The 16,370-nt window shown below is 36.6% G+C and overlaps 1 protein-coding gene across 1 annotated transcript in view; it reads right to left on the bottom strand.

The window, feature by feature from the left end:
- The window catches only part of CFAP46 (cilia and flagella associated protein 46), a 68,064-nt gene extending 52,367 nt beyond the window's left edge, over positions 1–15,697 (bottom strand). The window contains exons 1-12 of the mRNA XM_038141536.1: positions 15,504–15,697; positions 15,047–15,171; positions 13,956–14,087; positions 11,065–11,129; positions 10,363–10,527; positions 8,940–9,063; positions 7,645–7,739; positions 6,764–6,871; positions 5,631–5,730; positions 3,872–3,970; positions 2,326–2,516; positions 173–401 (exon numbers count right to left, since the gene is read on the bottom strand). Coding sequence (XP_037997464.1) covers positions 173–401; positions 2,326–2,516; positions 3,872–3,970; positions 5,631–5,730; positions 6,764–6,871; positions 7,645–7,739; positions 8,940–9,063; positions 10,363–10,527; positions 11,065–11,129; positions 13,956–14,087; positions 15,047–15,171; positions 15,504–15,552 — 1,482 coding nt within the window. The 5' untranslated portion in view covers positions 15,553–15,697. The remainder of the gene's footprint in view (positions 1–172; positions 402–2,325; positions 2,517–3,871; positions 3,971–5,630; positions 5,731–6,763; positions 6,872–7,644; positions 7,740–8,939; positions 9,064–10,362; positions 10,528–11,064; positions 11,130–13,955; positions 14,088–15,046; positions 15,172–15,503) is intronic.
- Between the last annotated feature and the right edge of the window lie 673 nt (positions 15,698–16,370).

Raw genomic sequence — 16,370 nt, 5'->3', positions numbered from 1 at the left:
TCAGACTGTGAAGCAGCACAACCACTTCAAGGCAACAAAGCAAAGACAGTTTGCTGAAAACAAACTGATGCTGGCTCTACTAATATGCAGTTCTACTAAACAGCTGTCTCTCCTCTGCTGGAATTCAATAAGCAAGCCTATTCCAGCTACAGACTTTGTTCTCCATGCTTACCTGCTCAATCAGCATTACTGCCTGATCCTCTAGATGCTCGGGTGACTCGTACAGCATAGTGCTCAAACGAAGGCGGTTAAAACTCAGTCTTAGATGTTCTTGATACTGCCCACTGCTGTTCAGGCGCAGAGCTTTTTGCAAATGTTCCAGAGCAGCCTCTAGTCTATCCCCATCTTCTTCAATATGAGCTATTTCCATATGAACTTGACAACGCAACAAAATCAACATGCTAAGGATTACAAATTTAAGTGTAAACTGTTAAAATAAGGCACACTAAAATTCTTAGACCTAAAACTCACCCGAAGGTGAAACTCAGTAATTAAAAGTGACTCCAGTATTAAAATTGATATTCTCTTTTTAACTGATTTGTTGCTTTAATTTTCACTATCATGCCTTTTAAACTGAAATTAATAAGAAAATTTTACTGCGTATTACTTTCATTGACCCTGCAGGAGAAAGCAACACATCTTGTGGACTAACTGGTCTTTACATATGTGTGGAACTCTTTTTCAGTAGTGCCTAGGCTTGCAAATCAGGTGAAGAGGTTTTCAAAAGTAGTTAACTGACAGAGAAACTATAATGTGCTGAATAAGGACTTCTGACAAAAGTTTATTCTCTGCTCCTAACATTTAAGGAGATGCTAATACTCCTGAAACTCTAGCCCTGGTCATGCTTGCTCAGCTCTTTTAAAGATGGGGCTCACCTCAGGCCCACACATTCACTCTAAGTACGGTCTCTACCCAGATGTTGTTGACTTCACTCTATGAAGCCACCATATCTTCACCAAAAATTGCACGTTCTCCAGTCTCAGGTATGCCCAGCTCCCTATCCATCACCTGCCCCAGGAAGCTGCTCATGACAGCTCAGACCTCTACATAGCACTGCTGATTATTTTCAGGAAAAAAAGCAAAACATCAGATAAATTAAAGCAATGTTACAAAAAAGAGAGAGAAGAAAGGTTTTCAAGCCTATCAAATATCATGCCATAGAAATAATGTGTGTCCACATCAGAGCCAGCCTGACTGAGCAAGTAGCAACCTTTTCCTGTGGACCAAAGTAGCCACAATTAATGCTGCTATCAAACCAAAAATTAAGACAGGCAAATTAATAGATACAAATTACTTCATTCAGTCTCTAGAGACAGTACCACATCGGAATTGAGGCTGAGTCTGCAGAATTGTTATGAATACACAAGTGACAAACCCTCAAACCCTAATCTCTCCAAAATCTCCCTGCAGGCTTTTACAGAAAAATTGCCAGTACTAACATTTAGTACAAATTTCAAAGTTGCCTATGGTGATCTTGAATTCTCTGTATGGAAAGAGAGTAACAGTACAGTAATACAATATAGTGCTTTCATGCATGTGTATATCCACTCCTTATGCAACTGAAAAAAATTTTAAAAACACTGAAACTAGATTCCTCATCTTCCTCTGCAATACATGCAGCAACCACCTACTGTCCTGCTCAAATGGCAGACTGTGTCAATTGTGACTCACTCTACTGCAAAGGTTCTGATCTCTGTTTTTAACAGTCAGATGATGCATAGGTCCAAACGTAAAGTACTGAATAGTAGTGTTTACTTGTCAACTCAAATTAACAAAAAATATGAACATATTTAGGTGCTTAAGGTTAAATACAGCATAATAGCAAATCGAAGAATGTACCTTAAAAAACGTTTTCTTAATACTGGAGGTTTTTTAATTAAAAAAAAGTATCACCAATGATACAAAAGTATCTTGCAAGAGTCTATTTTGACATATAATATAGAAGCCATGACGTTTTTTCAGAAGCAATTTTTTAAGTTTTATTTTTGTAACCAACAAAAGCGATGTTAACGCAAGAATCTTGACCACAATCCAACACATATACTGCAGCTTTGGAATTTTTTCACATAATTTTGATTAATTAGAGTATTTTTAAATTCCTAAAATATTACAATATTTGTTATGGGTCAATAAACAGTGTAAGATTGTGCCTGAAAGGAACCTTTCTTTAAATTATTAACAGGGAAATGTATGCAACATGCAGACATGCATTTATTACAAGCTAGTGGAAAATTCTCAAAGACATTTAATATCACAGAACTTGAGGTTTTAAACGAGTTTGATGCTTTGAGACCTTTCAGAAAATTACACAGCATTGAAAATTACCTGTCAATCTCTTCAAGGACATCAGCAACTGAGATCAATGGCTTTCGTACATGTTGATGCAAATTGTGTTGAAGAAGTGGTAAGCACAGATTCCACTGGGTTGCACAAACAACCTGAATCACACCAGGATCTCCCAACTGAACTGCACGTTTTAACATTAATTCAAGATTCTTGATCAATTTCAGCTGAGCCTACATACATGAAGAATTAAATAGCACCACTGCATTAATAAATGAAATTTCTTACATGTTTCTCCAAGTTTTCATCTTAGGACTGTTTTCAGTAGAAAGCAGTCCCTCAGTCAGCAAACTTTGGAAAGTACTTCTTTTAGGTGCTCCAGGCTGCTATCACATATTTCTGGCAGAAGTCTGTCAGCTACTCCCCATTCTTATGATAAACAAAAATTGATAATTGTGAATACTTGTGAATTCAGAGGGTTTAGACATTTTGGGTTGTTTGTTTTTTTTTTTTTTTATATTCAGCTACAGATGCAGTACAAAAGAGGACAAAAATAAATATTATGAATGGAATTTGCCATACTGTCAATTAAACTTGGTTCTTATTTAATCCAGAAGCCAATATTACCTGCAGTAACAGACTTTTCATTTATTACATTATTTTTAGAGGTTATGCAATTAAAAAAAAAATCAGTAAAAAAAAAATCAAATTAAATCCCTCTCCAACTGCATACACTGTAGACTTAAAGTTTAGAAATACCTAAATATCTTGTTTTACATTTTAGTATCAGTAGTGCTTCATATTATGAAGAATTCATTAAAAAGAGGGGTTTTTTTTCAAAAGGTGAGTGGAATTTCTGAACCCCAAGATGATAATAGTCCTAGATAGGAGTAAGTCTTTGCACTACCAAGTTCCATTAAACATATTCCCACTTCCCACTGAAGGAACTTAAGGCGACTCTAACAGCTCTAAACTGCTCATTGTAGGTATCTCTCTAACACCATTGATAATAGTCATATTTAGTCTTCTAACTTTGATGGTCTGAATTACAACTGAGCCAACCAACCACAGAAATTCAAGAAAATCCTTCCTAGTGTGTCAATTTATCAGGAACAATCCACATTTCTCTGACCTAAGAATTTGTACGAGATTGACCATAACATGCAATCACAGTTGAGATGGGACTCAATGATCCCTAGTGGTCCTTTCCAATGCAAGATATTCCATGAGAAGAGGTCCCATGAAGGCAAAATATGGAAACATGCCTCAATGCTACCATCTTTGCTCTTGGAAAGCAAGATATATTATGAACCTTTATATTATGGTTTTATATTATATTATATTATATTATATATTATATTATAATATATTATGAACCTTTACGGTCAGACACAAAACTTAAGGGAGCAACATACAACCGCGATTTATTTTTTTCTCTGTTTCCTTCTTGGAAGTACAATTTAAAAGAATATGATGGTTAAAAGAATTCCTTATCAGTATAATGTAATTAAGACATACAGTCAAATGCAATATTCCACATTTATCAAAATAAAACTATTACTTTTTTTCTCAAAGTTAAAGAATGTACCTCAACAACTCCTTTGGTATAAGTCACAATTTCAGTGCCATTTTTCTTCATTTCATATTCACATTCCAGACATTCTATCTCAATAAGTTTTCCTTGCTCCTACAAAGTATTAATACACAAAATGCTAATTTTAATAATTAAAAATAAATACTATAAAGGCTAAACCTATGCAATTACAGTAACACACCACTGTACTTTCCTACTGATAATCCCACTATACTAGCCAGTTAACTGCAATGATACAAAGGGAATAGAATTTGTTGTTTGAACTGCAGTCACTTTTTACTCACTGGAAGCTGCAAAATAACTTTTAAGCTGTTCATTGCCAGAATTTGCAGTAAGAAAAACAGTGTACACCTGATTCCTCCTATACTGTAATTTGATTTCAGTTCTAATAGAATCATAGAATCACAGAATGGTTTGGGTTGGAAGGGGCCTTAAACCCCATCCAGTTCCAACATCCTGCTTATGGGCAGCGACACCTGCCACTATCCCAATATGCCTCAAACCCCATCCAACCTATCTTGAACACTTCCAGGCATGAAGCAGCCACAGAATTTCCAGGCAACCTGTGCCAGGGCCTCACCATTATCACAAGCAGTGATATTTTCACAATATCTGATTTAAATCTGCCCTCTTCCATTTACTCACTAATGTTATTAAAAATGTACATGCTTGGAATAAATAGAAAGGATTCAGCTTGATGGGCAGTAAAACTTTTAAGTGAAAAATGAGGTTAGACTTTTAACAGCTTAGGAAAGAGCTGACTATTAAATCATATAAATTATATGTATGGATCACAGAAACACCGAAGTTATGCTGTATTTGTTAAATTGGTTAAATTGGTGTAGTAAGGAAATTTAGACAGCCTCTCCATTCCTAATTCATTATGAGCTATTATCAAATCACTCAGAATGACCTTTGGTAACTGAACATCCCCATGACTGGAAAAGAGAAAAGAGATCATGAAAAACTTGATGACAAATACACACTGAGATGGAATTCATGATATGACTGAGAAATTTGCAGTACTTGGCAAAAGACAAGGAACTGAAATTTTGACATAGATTTCTCTTACTCTGCTATAACAAGAAATCACTGTCAAGCGATGCTGAGCAATCACAAGATGGTCACTTAAAAATACATTAACTCCAATGGAAAATGTTGAAATAGAAACCAAGTTGCTCTGTTACTGCCACACAACAGATACTTCCCACTACTGTCTACACAAATACTTAGATTAATCCTTGTGAATCTTTGATCTAGGGGATTTAAACATCTTCCAGTGGAATGCTATGGATTTGTATATGATTTTAGACTTTCAGGAAATGTTCAGAATAATGGGCCTGATTCAGACATCTGGAATTTAAAAAAAAATTTCTGTGAGAGTAAGTTAAATTTTATGAGTAGCTCTAAGTGGGATCATTATAATAGAAATTAGAGTTTAACTTCTAATCATACTCTTGCACAGGTAACATTCTAAAAACATAGCAAAAATTTACAGTCAATATTTATTTGCCAAAATAAACTGCACTGCTAATCACCCTAGTCTACCCACAGCCTACTTTCTGACCTTGCATCTACTTCTCTAGTTTAGGAATAGATCAAGTATCACAATAATTATATATCAATGAATATATAAACAACACACAGATGGACAGAATACTGTAGAACCATTACTACTATTTTTTAAATGTAAACACAAAAGCGGTGTGGGAGTGCATGTAAAAAAATCCAAACCCACAGAATTAAAACTTACAGTAATTGGAGCGCTCTTCAAATCAAGTATACAATGACCTGCAAGCTCAGTGCAGTTTATTTTCAGAGAAAAATGAGCTAATTCCAGAATCAAAGGAATCCTTCAAAAATACAAAAAAAAAAAAATCATTCAGAGAATTTGATATTGCTTTTCCATGGAATTAAAAAACATTTTTTGAAAGTAACTGTGCAATGCATCTGAAAACCTTAAAGTCATATGACTATTAGAATTATTATTATAATGTTAAATACTATTATAGCTATCATTGTTACAATAATACCAGTAATGCCCACAGTTAACAAGGAAAAAAGAAAGAGTTTAAAGTTGGCTACATGAAAAATACAAAAGCTAATCTTTTTATGGAAAATAATTAGCACACTCCTATGCAGTCTGTACAAACAGTCCCTGAAGAAGACAAGAAATACAGAAGGAAATGCATGAAGCACAGACATGGTGAAGTAAGAAACTTCAGATTGCAGACAGATTGCAGAATTTTGGAAATACAATTCAATGAACTGGCACACAAAGCAGTTAAATCCATCAATCTGCTACCCAGGAACTAAGAACACAGACACAGAGATGGAGACTATGTTCTAACTGTTTGGATATCTGTAAATAACAGGGTGAGCATAGCGTACTGTCTGGAACAGAAGAAGTGATGATACCTGAATATTGTCAAAGAGTGTTTACCTTAACAAGTAAAGATGTAATATTACTTCCATATGTAACAGCTGTGATGTAACTACTGGAATAGTGGTCAGTTTAGTCTTTCAAACTTATGCTGAAGAGTTGGGAAGGGCCCCAGGAAAAGTTAAAAATTAACTACAGTCTGAAAAGTACGTGTCAATTTTAAGACCTTCTAAAAATCTCATTTTATCAACAAGAAATTATTATGGAAAGATTTAATCATGTTATACAAATAGCTGTGTGGAAAAAGGTATTTAATCTTGGGTTCTGTCATAAAGCTTAACAGGATTTTGTCCTTTTTTAAGATGACCTATGTGTTAACACAATACAAACAACTAAGTAAGAGTTCGATCTCTGCAAGGTCGTCAGGAATTTTGACAGACTTCAATGGAAGCAGGATCAGCTTCATCATCAATTTCCAAGGGGCTATGACAAATAAAACTCACTTCACATTGAGAACAGATGCTGGAGGTACATCATATTGTTTCAAAAGCACATATAAAGAATTCAGATTTGCGGTGGCATCACTTGGAAATACATTTGTGTTCCACTGCCTGCAACATATGAGGAATTGGGTCATAATTTTTTTTGGAGAAATGTTATTGCATTAAAAATTCAAAATAACTCTCCTAACTTCAGAACGGATGACTCTTATTCCAAAGTATCAGTGGGCTACCTGGATATTGAAATAACAAGAAAAAAAATCTAGAAAACCTAACTTCAGTATGTGAATTAATATTTCAGACAATAAATTTTAATCCAGAAGGAAAAAAACCAGGTGTGCAAGACTCCTTTCCCATAATGTCATTATAGATTAATCCACTGCTAGTAAGAAAAGTATCAATATTTTTAAAATGGAGAAATCTTGAGACACTGAAAAAAATTACATGAGATTTTGCTATGAAGTCTAATTTTCAAATTTTTCTTATACCTTTAAAATGTAAAGAATTTAAAAAGCATTATGCTCCATTATTTGTACATTGTATTTTAAGTGATTTCTCCACTTTAGTTTCTTGTACACAGCTTGGGGATGGAACTGGAGTCCATTTGATATTAAAATATCTTTCAGACTCCTAAATTCTTTCTCCTGGCAATATCTGTACAACACACTAATCCCTACATTCCCAAAGAGCTAACTCACTTTTTTGATGAGGCTGTTTAGACAGACTTGACTGTTACTACCCAAAATGTCATTATGATTTTCCTTTTGAGGAATTAAACTCTGCAGTTGATTTTTTCTACAAGCATATGGGATGCCCGAACCTGATCCTTCCTCTGTAATATGCAGCATCAAAGTACAAGTGAAAGGATACACTTTCATACTTACAATTTTAACATCTGCATTTTATAAATAACTGAAAGGCAGATGGAATTTTGTATTTCCTTCTCTACCTGGGAAGTATCCATTAGTTTGTGATACACCTATAAAATAACAATTTACTTATTATTTCATTAAATTAGCAAAGGACCAACATTCAACAGGGCTAAAATAAAGCAGGTATGTTGACTGTTTTCATGGACTTTAAGGGCAATGTGGCTACTATGATAATCTATGTTGTTCAGCATAGATAATACAAAGATCACCCAGTAGAGCTATACTGACCTTCAAAGAGTCAGGATCAGAACTATAAGCAGAAATATAAATGTGGAACTGCTTTCTGAGTTAGAATCCTAATTAATGCATTTTTAACACCTTGTGATAGAACTCATTCTGAAATCATCTCATCTCATTACTTAAGCTGTACTGGAACACTAAGTTTTGCAGGACTCCAGTATGCTGCTAGTAAAGCATTCAATAGCTTGGATCTTACTTCTGCAGCCCAAGCAGAGTTTTAGAACTACTTCATTCTTCTCTTTAAGGACATTGTCAAACGGCTCTGCTCTGCTCAATAATTCTTATCAAAATACAAAAGCAATTTCAAGCTTGCCCCAGGGGGATTGCTTCATTATTATCACACCTCTGGAGTGCTGCATATTGGTTCTCTTAATTCAAATGTTAGAGAAATTTGTAATATAAACATACACTTTTAGAATACAGTGACTGGGGGTAGACAGAAAAAGACAACAGATAGTGTAGTAGAATGAAAGAAATATGCCTGCACACATCTTCTGAGTTTTATTTGCTTCTTTCTGCTTTTGCCACATTTGTCTTCGCCCTCTTATTTCCTAAATTAAGGGCATGCAAGAAATGCAAACTTTTGTCATCTCCTCCAATTTTCAGAATTATTTAAATGGTTCAAGCTGAATCACAGAAGTATTTATCAGCATGAGAAATACTAAACAGATACTAAATATGCCCTTAGTGGCATAAGTCAGGTTAAATTGCTCTTACTACACCTTCTCTTTCAATAGTAATTAATCCCAATGGAATTTTTAGGGTTAGCCACAGTTATCCCCATTATACTATGATGTGCCAGAAGAACAAGGACGAGGAAGGAGCTCTTTAGCTTATAGTATCAAAAATATACAATTAGTGAAAATCTCTGCATATCTACGGAATTTTTAGTAGAGCACAAAAATTAAGTGAAGAAAACATCTTATATAACAATTATAATTATGATCTTATGAAAGGTAAAGAGAGCTCCTGTCTTAATGGGAATTTAAAATATTTTTCATCATTACCATTAAAGAAAATATTTGGGAGTATTTATGCGGAACATTTTCCTTAATAAAGACTGCTGCATTAGATGAAAACACTTTTGCTTCTTCCAGTTTTGAAGCGTCGAGGAAGCACTCAAGTAAATTTCTGCGGATCAAATAAATGTTTGTATTAAATATTTATTAACACTTTCCAAAATAATCCTTAGTTATATTTTTTAACACTCCTTGTATTCAAGATACTACTTCTCAATGCAGTACAAGCAATTAATGCTATAAAGCATTGACTCAACACGAAAGAGACCCTCTAATTTCTACATTTTTGCTTCTTCCAGATATATACACCTATTTAGTGCAGATCACAATAAGAATCTTGGAAAATTTGGAGGTTTTTTGTGAAAACTTTTCTCAATAAGATACCTGGAATTTAAAAGATTAATTATTTAAAAGTGTATGAGGAAAACATTTCTGTGAGACATATTGTAAGATTCTCCCTTAACTACTGGAAAGGCTAGTATTTCAAAGCCATTTAGCAAAAGAAAACTATTCACATTGGAAACAGCAATATATCTACTGGACTTTCTATACTTTACCTGATTTGACTGAAAAAGAGCCTGTGACTCCACAACATAAATTAACAACAACAATAATCATTATTTTAAAAAACTTTATTAATAAATACAACTTTAAAAAATTACAACCATTAGTTTTATAACATAAACACACTGTGTGCATTTGTTTGTTTTCATCAATACCCTAGCAAGAGTTTGATACCAGGAAACTGTATGCATGGTGTTACAGATAGTCCTTAGCACACCCCTTGGAATGTTTTGTTACTTTCCTCCAGTTTCAGTTTATAAAGAAAATGCTACATAGCAATAAACCGCAGTCAAAGGCCACAGAAACAGAAATTTTCACAAAGAGAAAGGGAGAAAACTATGGTAGGAGTAAAAGAGGAACTGTAATCAGTCTGTTGAACAGGGGATCAAAACATCTCTGCCAAAAGGTTCTGGGACCCTGAAAAATTACATAGGCACTCCTGCTTTTACACATAAAAATGGGTTTTTTCAGTACAGTTATCTCAAGGTTTATGCTCCAGCTTTGCTCAGGAAATGCGAGAATGGTAATACATTGATATTTATACACCTTTTATTTCCAATTACTATCAATGACTCAAACACTACGTCCAAAATTACTCTGAAACTTCAGAACCCATCTAGGGCACTGCTCTCTGTCACTAAAAGTTCAAGCTTAAAGTAAAGATAGAAATGAAGCACCTTTTTACATTCAGTACATTTATGTCTCTTCAAAAAGTTATTAATTAAGCTTTTCACAATAAATACATCTACAACATTACCAGTGAAATATACTTTATTAAAGGCCACCTCAGCTAGCAGTCCCAAAAGGACTACAGAATGCCGATATGAAAAAATACAATTAAACTTACATCATAAGTTCTGCTCGCCATTCATTGTCTTGCTCTTCAATTTGGTTTAATGCTGTAATAATCTGTGAAAGGCTGGGAATAAGGCAATAGCGGAATCCAGGCTTAAGAAATGGCCTCACAAGTTGCCAATAAAGAACTGAGGCATTATATACCAAAAAAAAATACCTGAAAAAAAAAACGAATTAAAAAGAATTAGTATTTTATGAACTTGAATAAACATAAAATTACAGCTTGAGTACTGTAAGACACTTCTAAGAAGTTAAAAAGTGCAACTTTGACTTTTCATTGGAAGCAATCCTGACTAAGAACTGAGAAGACAAGTACAGCACAAGAAGAATATGGTAACTCTTGCAACTATACTCTAGTCAATAATTAACTACTTAAAAATAAGCTAACACTCTGCTTTCATCCTATAGATCATAAAAGGGTAAGAAATGCTGAGATATCTAACAGCTCTAAACAGGACTTTACATTCTGTTAATGTAGGACTGCAGTATCCTTATGTTGTTACAGCCCACACAGCAGAAACAGACATTACAAAATGGAAGGAAAAATCTAAAGGAAAAACCCAAACAACACAACTCCATGCTACCTAATGAAAATCAAGACAAACAATTGAAAAGACAGATCAGTAGCATTTCCTGAGGGAATTTAGAGGGAATTCCATAGGGATTTAGAGTTAATCCTGTCAGTAGGGCCTACCTTCTTTCACAGGTTGCAAAATCTATCGCCTTCATAAAAAACAGCACAAACTTTTCAAACTCTTCCTAGAACAGAACAAAGAAAAGCAAGTGCAATTTGAATATAGATTTTATAAATCAGTAGATTCTTTTCCTATTTCAATATGAACATATTTCATAAATTTTCAGACCAATCACAACTAAAATATACCCTCAAAATAAGTTGCTGCTATAGAAACAGAATAACTAAAAACTGGTTGATAGCCTATTTATATGTTTTCGTGATTTTAAATTTTAAGACTGTATTTTCAACTTACTTGATTTCTGCCAAATATTAATTACCAGGACTGAAATGTTCCAAAACTAGAAAGCTGCATACTTTTTAAGCTTTCAGAAAAGAAACTTCAGAAATATCCAAGAGCAAATCCAGCAGGGAAAAAAGTTATATTTTTTTGTCCCATTAAGAATCTTGAGGAATTATTTTCTTCAAAAAGGCTCTAACAGGAGTTTGTCAACAGAAAATTGTGACAGGCATGCCCTTTTTATCATGAAAGGAGCTGGGAACCAGCTCTTCAGAGGAGGAACTAGGCGTCCCGGTGGACACCGAGGCAAGGAACACCAGCCAGCAGCGTTCCCTCTCTGCAAAGGTGGCTGGCAGTGTTCAGGGACACCTTCGGAGGAGCACGGCCAGCAGGCTGAGGGATGTGATCTTTCCCTTCTACTCAGCACAGGTGAGGAGCACTGTTCCCAGTTCTGGGCTCCTCAGGAGGAGAGAGACATGGTTGCTGTGGAGAGTCCAAGACAGAGCTGCAAAGTTCAAGAAAGAACTGAAGTATGTCTCCTACGGGGAAAGACAGAGCTGAGACTGTTGAGCCTGAATAAGGCAGCTCAGGGAAGATTTCATCAGTATGTACAAGTTCCTGAAGGCAGGGTGTAAAGAAGATGGGAGAGATAGTGTTGTAAAGGTATTTTTGAAAGTCTAGGAGCAGGATGCAGTGCAAATAGGAAAGCCAAGGTGGAGCTGGATGAGCAGGAATGGGATGACACCAGAGGGGGTCTCTGCACTATGCTAGAAAAGAGAAACTAAAATCTCCAAGAGAACTGGGACTGGCTTACTGGGCTCTGGGTTGCCATAAGAAGGGTACTGAGCAATAAATGGGAACTGCCTAGATAAAAACAGAGATGAAATATGTACTAAAGTAGAGAAGTTGCACTTGGCCCTTAAGAACAAAAGCATGTTAATTAAGAAAGATTCCTTAGGATGGAAATCAAAACAAGGACAAATTTATCTTTTTTAAGGGAATTATGATTACTTAGTCACACAGCATGAGATGTTGTGCCACTCATACTTTCACAAATTATCTAGGAACACAGCAGTGAAAAAACTTTACAACTGACGCGAAGTGGATCTTAAAAGACCATTACAACAAATGACACAAGGAACCAAGCAGGACTGTACAATCTGGGATCATTTTCAACTTCAAAGAAGTTTGCAAGAGCCAAGAAGAAAACAGCAAATATTGATTGAGATTCACAAAACATAACAGCATAATTTGTTAATTTAGAAACATAACTGGACATTGGATGTGTCAAACATGCATGAAGTTTTAAAGTGACCACTGACCAGTTATTCTGCACATGTGCTCATAGAAGAAAGATGATACAGAAAGCGTAACAGGGAAAAGATTCTAGTTTGAAAGTTAATTCAAACACATTATTCAAAGAAACTACTAAAACTTTTCTTAGGTATTTTTGTGAACACAAGTAACACAAACTATGAGCTACAAAGATGATAAAGGCCTAGTGGGGAAGCCATGTAAGGACTGGCTGAGGTCCCTTGGTTTGTTCAGCCTGGTGGAGTCTGAGGGGAGACCTCATTGCACTCTGCAGCTTCCTCCTCAGAGGCAGTGGAGGGGCAGCACCGACCTCTGCTCTCTGTGACCAGTGCCAGGATCCAAGGGAACCACTGGAGCTGTCAGGGAATGTTTAGGCTGGATATCAGGAAAAGGTTCTTCTCCCAGAGGATGGCTGGGCACTGAACAGGTTCCCCTGAGCAGTGGTCATGGCCCCAAGGTCGACAGAACTCAAGGAACATTTGAACAATACTCTCAGCACAGGGTGGGATTTTTGGGGTAGTCCTGTGCAGAGCCAGGAGTTGGACTTTGATGATCCTCGTGGGTCCCCTCCAACTCAGAATACTCTATGATTCTAAACATCTGTTAAAGCTATTTTGGCGGGACAGATATCATTCACAGATCATCAAAACTGACTGATCACAGTACAAGGACAAGTGAAATACTGAAGACAGAAAACAGATCCCATTCCATTTCAAAAGCAGCAGGAGATAAAAACTACTTTTCATATACAGGGAATTGCAACACCTCAAAGCAATACACAGAAGCAGAAGTATCCTGCTGAGATGCTACCATCACTCATTACAAAAAGCCACATCCAAGTACTACATGGACATGTTACTGATGAGTGCTGGAACTACACTGCCACAGAAATGAGCTGTACAACCTCTCTGAGGGCCTCTTCAGTCCTCCACATCCCATAAGCCTATGTAAATGCTTCCCAAATGAAATCGGTGATTATTTTAACAGTTACAGCTAATTTGGTCTGAACATTTAATTTTTAAGTAAAAAGTTAAGAGGTTGACTTAAAACAATCAAGCTGAAAAAGTTTACAAGTATTCTTTTTTTTTGTCTTCTCCAAAATATTTGAAATATTAGTCTGATTCAGATGGTAAGTTTTGTTTACTCCCAAATTACTTGTTAGTATATTTCCTTGGATTTTTTGCACAGTCCTGATTATCCTTGTGTATTTTAAATTACTGAAAGCAACACATAAAAACCTAGGAGTAAATACCTGTAAAACCAGGCTTAATATAGAGCAACCTTAATGATTTCTCACCAAATTATCTGTAGAATGTGGTGCATGCAACTGGCCTTGGCACAAATATGCTCTGCCAAGAAACTGGTTCACAGGAAGTCTTCCTTTAAAATACATCTGTAGACAATCACGGCTAATTTCCAGATATCCCAGCTAAAACAAAAAAAAAAAAGCATTTAAATATTTTAAAAATTACAACAAATAATTAAGAATTGTTAGGTTTTTTAAATGCATGCCTAATCAAGGGTAACATCTAACTCCTTACCAGTATGTAAGCAATATTCCATAGAGATGCATACCGGTTGTGATATAAGCCTATTACCATTTATTAAAGGCATAGTTTTGTCATTCCAAATGCATTTGATAAAAAAAGCCTCTTTATTTAACAAAACTTCTCATCCAGTCATAGAATTGCTTACAATATCCAAAAAATGTTTCCTTTTTAAACACAATTGCTAACATAAAGACAAAATTCTTAAAAGAATACTGGGTTGTTGTTTTTTTTTTTTTTTAAGAAGGCAGGATTTGTCAGTGCTACGTCTCAATTTTCAGTCCACAGGCAGATTTTGACTGGATTGCAGCTTGGGGGAAAAAAAAAAAAGTTTTACTACAAACTCTGTCTGCTTAAAACCCAATCACTTATGATCATAAATTGAATATTAACAAATAATTAAACATTTAAAATCACGACCACATTTTATGGAAGTAATTTCAGTATTTCAATTGGCAACAGCCTTTCATCATTAGAATGGACCAGGGTTATGTTTATTTTTATTAGGGTTCTTTTGCCTGGTACGGATGTTCACAAATGTATTTCTTTCAGTCATAACAAAACTGCTTAATTTTCCATAACAAGAAAAAAACAGGCATGGCAAACATTTTTGTATATATCACAGTACACCTTGCTAATTTTGGTACAATTACAAAATTCACAAACCACAGACTTTTATTGGAAAATGCATGTTTAAACAATTGCTCTCCAAAACCAGAATGTTGTAATACTTTCCTCAGGTAGTTCTGAGATTTTTAAAATAGTAACTGTAACAGCTGAAAATACAGGGCATGGTATACATGTTTTTATTTAATACAGATAAAATACCTAAATTACAAACCTGAAGCGCTTGTTCAGCACATAGAACATATAAATCGGTGCTGATGTTATCTGTTGAATCAAATGCAGATTCTCCTTCACTGGCTAATTTGATTAACTCATAAGCATTCTTCAAGGCCTGAACATCTGAAATTAAAAAAAGGAATAAAGAAGTCTTTGTTTCCAGGTGTACCAACATGATTGCATTCAAATGAGGTACACGATATCCAGTCTCTCCTCTGCAGAAATAAATTAAGAATGTTTAAGGAAAATAATGTCACACACAAGTTGTTTGAAGTTAGGCATAGTTCTAAGACGAAGCATTAACAACTCTCTTACTGTTTAAAGTCACCAACTTTAGCACACTAGGAAGAGCATTTAACAAACAGATTAGGATCAAGCTGTTTTCCTATTTGAAGTCGGATTTTAATTTCACTTCTTTTTAAAGCCGGTCGCGCGGTCGCGGTGCCGCCGCTCACCTCCGGCGCTCTCCGCGGCGAGCAGCCGCTCCCTCACCGCCAGCTCCATTCCCGGCTGGACGAGGCTTCGCCGCCAGTGCCGGGGGGCAGCTCCGAGTCGCCAGCGCTGGCTTTCCCCAAGGTCCCGAGCGCTTGCCCGGGCAGCCCAGGGCTGCGGCTGCCGGAGGCGCCCGCCACACACCCGCAGCTGCGCCTCGGCCGCCCGCGGTTCCCACAACACAGGCGGTATCCCGGCAGCGCTCCCGCGACGCACGCGGACTTGGCCCCTCTCCCTGTCGCCCTCGGCCTCGCTCGAGGGGCCGGGCGAGCCGGCAGGGATCGCCCCCGCGGGCCGGGCTGCGCTCGGGGCGGGGGAGCCGCTGGGAAACCGCCGCGGCAACGGGCAGCCCCGGAGCGGGCACGGGCACGCCGCAACGGCCGGTGCCTTCCTGCCCATCAACGCAGTGCTAAGAAATGCTGACACCAGTAATTTTTGTCCCCGTGTTGAGAGTTTCTAACATGAAACCTTGGGGATAAAGCATACGCCACCTAAAGCAGAACGAAACGCCCAAGAACGTTGGGATCACATCTGCCAGTGCAGGAAGATGTCATAGGTGAAGGGAAAGAAGAAGGAAAAGAAGAAGGAAAAAGGAAAGAAAGAAAGAAAAAGCTGCCTGACTACACTGACATCAACACATAACAAATGAAGTGTTTAGAGCCTCAGCACTGCCCCTCACCTGCTGAGTCATACCAGAGTCTGTGAGAGAAATCATTGTGGTCATGAAGACAATTTAAAGGCTTATGTACATAAATTCAATTTTAAACCTAAACCCTTTCCACTTCGAACTAGACTGCAACTCTGTACTAGTAGGCTGCTCCAGTACAAGG

The sequence above is a fragment of the Motacilla alba genome, chromosome 6 (genome assembly GCF_015832195.1).
Source record: "Motacilla alba alba isolate MOTALB_02 chromosome 6, Motacilla_alba_V1.0_pri, whole genome shotgun sequence".
In the NCBI taxonomy this organism is placed as follows: Eukaryota; Metazoa; Chordata; class Aves; order Passeriformes; family Motacillidae; genus Motacilla; species Motacilla alba.
This window is presented reverse-complemented; position numbering and strand designations above follow the sequence as displayed.